The 10094-nt window shown below is 42.0% G+C and overlaps 1 protein-coding gene across 1 annotated transcript; it reads right to left on the reverse strand.

The window, feature by feature from the left end:
• Positions 1-571: 571 nt before the first annotated feature.
• Positions 572-9759, reverse strand: LOC108678329 (serine protease 27-like). Its single transcript, XM_047883286.1, has 6 exons — positions 9663-9759; positions 9185-9362; positions 7579-7657; positions 5863-6018; positions 2474-2612; positions 572-803 (listed from the first exon to the last, which is right to left on the reverse strand). Exons 1-6 carry the CDS (start codon positions 9700-9702, stop codon positions 583-585), a joined length of 813 nt encoding a protein of 270 aa, XP_047739242.1. The 5' UTR covers positions 9703-9759; the 3' UTR covers positions 572-582.
• Positions 9760-10094: the final 335 nt, after the last annotated feature.

Raw genomic sequence — 10094 nt, forward strand, 5'->3', positions numbered from 1 at the left:
TGCACCTGAACACATTGAGAGAGTTGAATTAACACTGCATGCACCTGAACACATTGAGAGAGTTGAATTAACACTGCATGCACCTGAACACATTGAGAGAGTTGAATTAACACTGCATNATAACACCTTAAAATATTTCTAATCTTATCAGGAAAAGACAGAGCTATAAATTTATTGCTGATAAATGCCCTATTTTTGGTCCCAATAAGGCTCCGTCATCATCCATGGGCCAATCATCAATCATTTACGTATCTTATCGCACATACCAATACCAGCACTACGCTCTAGAACTGATTGAATACCAATCTAAATTAAGAAATACAGAAGAAATAAAAGCACTAGAGGTATAGCAATTTGTAGTTAGAGGGAACAATATCTACGTTTAAAATGAAGCAGAAGTATTAATATTTCAGTTTATTAAAAGAATAAATTCCTCCTTCCTCTTTATAAAGAATAAAAATAAGAATATGAATATGAATGAATGAATATGAAAGAATAAATATAAGAATATAAAGAATATAATAAGAATAAATTCCTCTTCAAATTTCGCGGCAACTCCAGCTCGCCGCGAAAAATCTTTGCTCACGGAAGTGTGAGCTTGGACATAAACTCGAGGACAGAATCCTTGAGCCAGTCAGAGAACAAATGGACGTTTGTGAAGACAGGGACGGAGCAGTCCACGGTCCGGGACGACGAGGACGTCACGCCCGACACCGTCCACGCTTCTGTGACGCTTTCGTTGACGAGGTTCTGCAAGAACGGCCCTCCTGACGAGCCTCTCACGAGCAGAACTGAGCCACCGCCTGCAGAAACAGGTCATGAAATTAAAACATTAAGTAAGTTTTAAAAATAATTATTAAGCTGATAATCCTATACCTATCTATTTCTGGTCTATTGAGCAACCGAACGTATCTGCGTCTGAGTAGCGAGTCAGCTATTGCGGATCACGACCTCGTCCTGGACTTTACCACCCTTGCCGTGGACTTTACCTCCGCCCTGGACTTCACCTCTGCTGTGGACTTCATCTCTACCCTGGACTTCGAGGGTTTTACCCCTATCGTGGACTTAGGGACCGGCTACCCCTAAATTTTCAATTTGGCGTTTTCCGGTTTTTGTGCTCATCTTAAAGCTTACTTTCTGACGCATCGAACGGTACCAGAATCATCTCTCTACGTCGGAAAATGATTTCGTAATAGCTCCCTAAAGGGGGGCGGTTTCGAGGGCCCTTCAGTAAAGTCTATGGGATTAATTCGAAGGCTGGACACACTAAAAAGGAACGTCTGACGTAAAGCGGCCAATTATGGCATTATCCGGTGCTTACACTTATCTTAAAGCTTACTTTCTGACGCGTCGAACGGTATCAGAATTATCTTTCTACCTGCATTTTGACGTACACGACGCACCGTGGAATGGGGGGCGATGGTGGGCGGCCTTCAGTAATTCCTATGGGCGTAATTCGAGAGCAGGGCTATAAATATAGCCTGCTGCAGCCAGAGCAGTCAGTGTCCATCATGACAGCGAGGTGAGAGGTATGCAGTCAGTCGCTCCATGCCTCGCTGACTTGGTTTGAGGCTTAATTATGGTATCTAGTCTACGTTACGACTCTTTTACGTCCCTTTACGTGCCACGCGGCAGTTTTTTGGGCGTGGTGTAAACCTCCTATTGCTCTCACGGCAAACCTATCTCCTCCTACAGTTTTCAAGCTACAGCAATGAGACATATACCATTCGATTCGTAAAGACCATACCTATCGACTTGGTGATCATTTTTTTTTAATTTGTGTATGGTTTGTCTTATATATGGGGGAGAAGGGGGAGGGGAGAAAAATGAGAAAAATAGGAAAAACGCGCATAAAAAACTATGGGGAAAATGAGAAAAATTATCACCAAGTCGATAGGTATGGTCTTTATGAATCGAATGATACGTGTCTCGATGTTGTAGGATGATATTTGTAGGAGGAGATAGATTTTCTAAAGTACCCAATTTTAGCCGTTTTCTATGAATTTAACGTTTTCTATCAATTTTTTCGCAAAATTCATGGAGCAAAATGTTATTTTTTTTACATTTTACGTATGTATACGAAGTTTCATGCTGATCGGCTGCTAACTCTAGAAGTTTTTCTGGAGGGTAGCCGGTCCCCTTAATCATCGCGTAAGGCTTCACCCCTCTCTTGACTTCTCCTTCCACCCCACACTTCACTATCCAACCTTGACTTCAACACAGCCAAAGATTTCTCCCTCGTCGTGGACTTCACCCCCTTCGTGGACTTTACCCCACTCTCGGACTTCTTCTCATCCCGTTTCACCTCATAAGCCTCTTATCCAGTTTTTCTGTGACATTTTCAGCTGATAACTCTGCCCAGCCGTAGTTCTTGCCTATTGAAATAAAGTCAACTTCTTTTTCTGTTATGTTACTGATATTTGTCAGCTCCCAGAGCGAAATATTCATAATTAAATACCACTCCATGATTGACCTCTGCCCTCGGCGCAGAACTGCGACTTGGAGAGCTGCAGTGTAGGACACTCGCTGACCTGCGCCCGACACTCGGGCGACACTCTCATCCCCACGACCTCGTACGCGAAACTGGGCCTTTCGAAGCTGCGATTGAATACCTGTCGAGAAATTGTCAGTAAAGCTTACTACAAAAATTATGTGTTGCGAGACGAGCAGTTAATTTCTCAGGAATAAGAGATTAAAAAAGGTAGAACCTACGTAATTTTTGTCATTTAAAGACTTCCAATGGCATTTTGGTAAGATTATTGATAGCCGAAAATCTTTGAAAGAAAATTTGATGATTACTACATAGCGAGGTGCATGTAAGTACGATATAGCGAGGTGCATGTGAGTACGGTATAGCGAAGTGCATGTGAGTACGATATAGCGAGGTGCATGTGAGTACGATATAGCGAGGTGCATGTAAGTACGATATAGCGAGGTGCATGTAAGTACGATATAGCGAGGTGCACGTAAGTACGATATAACGAGGTGCATGTGAGTACGATATAGCGAGGTGCATGTAAGTACGATATAGCGAGGTGCATGTAAGTACGATATAGCGAGGTGCACGTAAGTACGATATAACGAGGTGCATGTGAGTACGATATAGCGAGGTGCATGTAAGTACGATATAGCGAGGTGCATGTAAGTACGATATAGCGAGGTGCACGTAAGTACGATATAACGAGGTGCATGTGAGTACGATATAGCGAGGTGCATGTAAGTACGATATAGCGAGGTGCATGTAAGTACGATATAGCGAGGTGCACGTAAGTACGATATAACGAGGTGCATGTGAGTACGATATAGCGAGGTGCATGTAAGTACGATATAGCGAGGTGCATGTAAGTACGATATAGCGAGGTGCACGTAAGTACGATATAACGAGGTGCATGTGAGTACGATATAGCGAGGTGCATGTAAGTACGATATAGCGAGGTGCATGTAAGTACGATATAGCGAGGTGCACGTAAGTACGATATAACGAGGTGCATGTGAGTACGATATAGCGAGGTGCATGTAAGTACGATATAGCGAGGTGCATGTAAGTACGATATAGCGAGGTGCACGTAAGTACGATATAACGAGGTGCATGTGAGTACGATATAGCGAGGTGNTCTGTCTCTTATACACATCTAGATGTGTATAAGAGACAGGTGTAGGCCACCATCAGAGGCGTTAAGGTCGGGGCCCTGATCATTGACATGAAACCATTCCCTGTTTTTAATTAATAAAATCAATTCCTTTTTTTTTTGTTGGAATGGTGAGTGTGGGAGGCATTATAAGAGCTAGCACATGCCATGGTTACGGATGGATCTCCCCTTCTTCAGACTCAGAGATTTGCATGAAAAATTCGTTAAAATAATTTTCCTTCTGATTTGAAATGCTGAAATCCTTGAAGGCGTTTTATCTTCCGCTATCTGATTAACATTCGATCGCTGCCACGACCAAGAGAGCCACATGTCGGGTCTGAAGAGAAGAGCTGGTTGCTGACCACGCTACTATCAGTCACGTTAAAAGGACTTCGATCGGGATTAAGGCCGGAAGATAATCGCTTGCGCAGAGAGTCTGATGTTGCTGAGCTTTTGCAGACCAAATAATACTTAAATATCACGAGTAAACAATTTGATACTCAAGTCAGAAAGAAAAAAGCTGCGCTCAATTTCGTAGTGACTAGTAATCAGGAGACGATAGGTGAACAACAGCTGAAACTAATAAGGCACAACAAGCAGACACATGCACGGTACGTCGAACAGCCGCTCGAGCCAGCGCAGAGCAAGCAATTGCATGGAATCATAGACATTTACACGATATCTTTCAATAGCAAGTAACACCATTGGTCAGAGACCGCGAGTATTGTTAGGTGTTGATCAGGAATAATGCCCTGACTGCGACGAAATTGGTTATCAGGATTCACATTAGTAATGCTTAACGTTAGTGGTAGCTAATGGTAATATCGTAAATGACTTTGAAATGGACTGGAATTGTTGTGTAAATTTATTTGCTCAATAAGTAGATGTATGCAATCTGGCGCGAGGAATAATTCTGGCACGAGGAATAATAATGCATAATCACATTGATTTATTAGTTGGCTATAGGGTCGCCGAGAAATGTCGTCCTGACTTGTTAAGTAGCTCGTCTGTAAATGATTGCGCATGTAAATGGCGTTTGCCAGCTAATGAACCAGTGCCCCCAACTTGCAGTAAAATTGCGATTTAAGTAAATTATTATTATTCCACGAAGCATTTATTGTGGCGCGTGGCGTGGTTCAAACGAACTTTGAGGGCAGGTCACACATAAGATAAATAGAAAGCAAAAATAAAATTGACACAAGAAAGGATGGGAACGAATAAAATGACCAAGCACTAGATTCGTAGGCTCCGCGAAATAGTTCCGTCTTTTATAGACGTCGACGAAACGACCTGCAACGAAGGAGCCGAAGTTACGGAAGCCGGCAGACTGTTCCAGGTTCTCGCCGACGGTAGATAGACGTGTAGATGGTACGAAGAGGTCCGCTGTAGATGACGAGCGCAATCGTCTTCTGGGAGGCAGATCTGACACGCGCTGCAGACCTTCCGTGAGATAAGGAGGCGCCAGACCGTGAAGGCATCAGACGTCAGAACAGCGACCATGAACTGCGTACGCTGCTGAATGCGCAGCCAGTAAAGATCGCGCAATATCGGCGTCACATGGTCGAATTTTCGCTTATTGCACACGAGTCGAGCATCAGCGTTCATTAATTAGACCTCTATGTCCAGAAGAATTTGATCGTAAATATTCGATTCGTCGTTTTAAATTCGGAAGCCGATCAGGCCAACATGGACGAATTGACCAAGATGGCAGATCCGTATTGGTACAGTAGGCACCGGTTGCCACAGTCAGATTAAACAGCAGGACCTTCAACGTCGCTGGATCCTCAAAGCGTAATCATCTAAATCAAAAGAACCAGCTTATGAAGATTTGTGACGTAGTTTTCAAACACGAGGGTATCAGATGTTTGCACGAGAGTATGTTGTAAACGGAGCTCAGCAGCACACGTCCGCCTACAGCCCCAGCCGGCGAAAGACATCAAAATTGAATATGTAAACCATCGGAGAAAAATACATTTTCAAATTTGCTTAACTCGAGGATATGCAAACGTGACAATTTTGTCACTTTAATGCTGGAAGAATCAGTAAACCTGTCCGAGTGTGAAAAATCTGAAGACAATGCAAAATTCTTTTTATTATCTGATAATATCAGTAAAAACCGATTTTAAATTGCAATTAATTTGGGAAAAACCAAGATACGGTGCAGTATCTATTAAGTATCATTATATTGCATATTATTAACTATCGAAATATTCTTAATCCGAGCCGTTCTTACGACGGCATGGACGCGGGCGTTGAGCTGGGCGTCCGCCACGCAGGCGGGATAGAGCTCCGCGCTGTACACCAGAGGCGTCTGGAGCTCCACGAACGCGATGTCGTTGCGGGGGCTGCGGCCGGTCTGGTACGAGGGATGCAGGCGAATTTCTTTCACCTAAGATTAATAATATGGTATTTAAGATGGATTGAATGCAGAGAATATTGTTAAGTACGAGGGATGCAGGCGAATTTATTTCCCCTAAGAATAATAATATGATATTTAAGATGGATTGAATGCAGAGAATATTGTTATGTACAAGGGATGCAGGCGAATTTATTTCTCCTAAGATAAATAATATGATATTCAAGATGAATTAAACGCAGAAAATATTGTTAAGGAAAAGGGATACAGGCGAGTAACTTTCACCGAGCATTAATAATATTATATTCAAGACAGATTCAATCCCCGTAATATCGTTAAGTAATAACAAGGTGGAACATACCTGTGCCTGCTACACGTGAAAACTCTGAGCATACAATATTGTCTGAGCACAAATTATACAACACAACAAATTTTCAAATTTTTTTAGACTTTAATGTATACCTTGCTGATTGACCAAATTGAAATCAATTAGTGAATCAAATCAGCCGGTTATCATAAAATATAATTTCGCTGCATAAGTTTCCTATATGAAGGAAGCCAGAAAGTGGAACAATTGCAAGCGGCACCATAAACAAATAAATTAATAAATAAATACTCCGATTACCATAACCAAATAGGCATCAATGATTAGATGAAATATCGCTTGTTAAGGCGAGCATTTGTCTTGTCATCAATTAGCAATATCATCTCATGTCATCAAGCAATATCATCTCATGTCATCAAGCAATATCATCTCATGTCATCAAGCAATGTCATCTCATGTCATCAAGCAATGTCATCTCATGTCATCAAGCAATGTCATCTCATGTCATCAAGCAATGTCATCTCATGTCATCAAGCAATGTCATCTCATGTCTTCAATGAGCAATGTCATCTCATGTCATCAAGCAATGTCATCTCATGTCATCAAGCAATGTCATCTCATGTCTTCAATGAGCAATTTCATCTCATGTCATCAAGCAATGTCATCTCATGTCATCAATGAGCAATGTCAATCTCATGGCATCAAGCAATGTCATCTCATGTCATCAAGCAATGTCATCTCATGTCATCAAGCAATGTAACTTTTGTACAGCAGGTGTGCAAGCCACTAAACAGTGCCAGATGACACTCAGTTTACTGAAGCAGCATTTGTCCAAATTTCTGGCAAAGTGTAGTTAATTTCCCGTGCCATGACCGCGTCTCGCCTCTTCTAATCCAGCTTATCCAGGAAATCCTTGAGGTATTCAGCATAGGTCAGGTAATTAACTCTCGTCTGTATTTGTTCCGTCATTTGTACAATTTTTGAAAATTTTTATAATTGGATTACTTCTCTTAAACTTAATTTTTCATTTCATTGTAATTTATATTTTATTCATTATTTTATTAGCAAAAATTGTTGTTACTATTATTTTTGTTGGAATTATAATTAATTTCAAACTGTTTTCGGCCTAGGTATGAAGATATATAAAATATATAGTTTTTTTGTTACTCCTAATTTCGTACGACCATTCATGAGTGCGTATATCTAAAAGATCATTATTATTAGGACATTATTACTTACACATTCTTGTGAGTGTACGAGTTACTCACCTCCAGCCTGGAGTGAGCGGCTCCAACCTCAACCTTGAGACGAGTCGACTCTATGGCTTCAGTGCTGGTTTCCGGGGTCCTGAAATAATTATATCATTGAGTTATTATTTATCGAGTTGCATTAATTACTGCATCATTGAGTTAGAGTTAAGGGGACCGACTACCCTCCGGAAAAACTTCTACAGTTATTATCCGATCATCATGAAACTTCACATTCATACGTAAAATGTAAAAAAAATAACATTTTGCTTCTATGAATTTTTCGAAAAAATTGATAGAAAACGTGAAATTCATAGAAAACGGCTAAAAAGGGATAGTTTAGAAAATCTATCTCCTACAAATATCATCCTACAACATCGAGACACGTATCATTCGGTTTGTAAGGACCACACCTAAAAATTTGATGATCACTTTTCTCATTTTCCCCTTAGTTTTTTTTTATGCGCGTTTTATCCCATTTTTCTCATTTATCCCCCCTTCCCCCCCTTCTCTCCCATATAAAAAACGAACCAGACAGAAATTCAAAAAAATGATCATCAAGTTTTTAGGTAATTTCCTTACAAATCGAATGGTGTATGTCTCATTGCTGTAGCTTAAAAACTGTAGGAGGAGATAGGTTTTCCGTGACAATAAGTTGAACTTTTCAAACTTTTCTGGACGGCGCGACAAAGTCCCGTGCGCCTCGAAATAGGCACTCAATGTAGAATGGATACCAAACTACAGGCTTCTGTAGCTTAATCCACTCAAGGATGCTAGCAGCAACTTGTAGCGCACCTCTACGTACAATGTTAGGAGGGTAACTGAGCTCAGATGCCAGATACACCAAGATATGTAGTCGTGCCGCTGTAATTTTCTTAGGTCTATTTAGTTAAGGAACTCCACCCCCACCCCCCATTAAAGCCCGGCCATCTGCGTCAATATTGCAGTACATGGATCGCAGTAGTATCGTTGGAAAGCTCAGAATGTCAGCTTTAAGATGAGACCAAGCATGTAACTGCAACACAACTCAAGTAGAAACTACATTCAAAGATTTCAGCAGCTAACTACTTTATATCTAATTACTTAAAGAACTCTCCCACCCGCTTCCCTTTAAAGAGACGTCATTAACGTAAATATTGGCGTACAGCGATGGCAGTGGTACCATTGGAAAGAGCAGAATTCCAGCTTTAAGATGAGCTCAAAAACCGGAAAACGCCAAAATTGAAAATTTTAGGGTAGTCGGTCCCCTTAAGAGCACACCCATGAAGTTACTGGAGTCGTAATTTATCTAAATAATGGGAGGTATCAAATCTCTTTCAACATCGGTAGAATGAGCAACAGCGCGTGATTACACTAATACATATTACAAATATTTATAATATGAGCCTTTTTACGAACCATAGACCATCACCCAAGCAAACCCTGCACTGAGTGCTAACGTATGAATGTGTACAACTGTACTTACATCTGTACATATGCCTGCAACGTACAAGCGTACGCACACGTTACACAGTTTGCAGCCGTCAACCAACCTGGTGACACAATCAGCGGCCGTCAACCCACCTGGTGACACAGTGGGCGGCCGTCAGCAGGTACACGGGGGTGATGACAGTGGCCGTCAACCCACCTGGTGACACAGTGGGCGGCCGTCAGCAGGTACACGGGGGTGATGACAGTGGCCGTGCAGGCGTGGGCGTCGTCTCGTAGCAGACTCGCCACCCACGGCCAGCGGTTGCGCGGTCTCTCGAAGTCTTGGGTGTTGAGCACCGCGCCTGTGCTGGCGTAACGCGTGCGGCGACCGCAGACTGGGGAGAGAGAGGGGTGTGGTGATGGGCGCAGAGTGGCCAGGGGCGAGTGTTGAGGGGCAGAGTGGTGAGATGAAGAGTGGTGAGGAACAGAGTGGTGAGGGCAGAGTGGTGAGGGGCAGAGAGTGATGAGGGGCAGAAAGTGGTAAAGACAAAGAGTTAACAAGGCAAATGGGAGACAGAGGCTGAGGATATCACATGGGACGGAAGCCTGGCTAGGCTATAGTATTGCAAGACTGTGACTTATCAATAATAAATTCAACATTTGACAGGGTATCATGGAATAATTAATAATTGTACCTTCCGAGTTGAGGTAGTACGGCTGACATAGAATGGCCATCTTCTTTTCAAGCCATCCGTCCTCCTGTATGAACGGTCTCCAGAATCCGTCATCGTGACATCTTTAACAAATAACCAATCCTCAGCAAGTTTATATTATATAATATATATCATAGCAATAAACTCGGAGTGTGAATGATAACCAGGATGGTGCCTGCACAGCAGCTCTTTCCATGGAGAACGTTTCATCAGTCCATTAATACAGGTTTATAAACAATTCAGCAACACTAGACCAACCTACCAGAAATTTATGCGTTGAACAGATGGTTGCTCACAAAGAAGGGTAAGTTTTAGCAGATACTAATTATAAATTATAGTTTCAGATCATATCTGAACGAAATGCCAGCTCACAGAAATGATCCGTAGCGCCATCTCACAGATAGGATCTCCGTT

The sequence above is a fragment of the Hyalella azteca genome, unplaced genomic scaffold (genome assembly GCF_000764305.2).
Source record: "Hyalella azteca isolate HAZT.00-mixed unplaced genomic scaffold, Hazt_2.0.2 contig12479, whole genome shotgun sequence".
Taxonomy (NCBI): Eukaryota; Metazoa; Arthropoda; class Malacostraca; order Amphipoda; family Hyalellidae; genus Hyalella; species Hyalella azteca.

Coding starts and splice junctions, on each gene's coding strand:
- LOC108678329 (XM_047883286.1), bottom strand. CDS start 9,702: ATGGCCATTCTATGTCAGCCGTACTACCTCAACTCGGAAG. Junction 7,658..9,184: donor GCCGCCCACTGTGTCACCAG/GTGGGTTGACGG, acceptor TAATTATTTCAG/GACCCCGGAAACCAGCACTG. Junction 6,019..7,578: donor CCGCTCACTCCAGGCTGGAG/GTGAGTAACTCG, acceptor TATTAATCTTAG/GTGAAAGAAATTCGCCTGCA.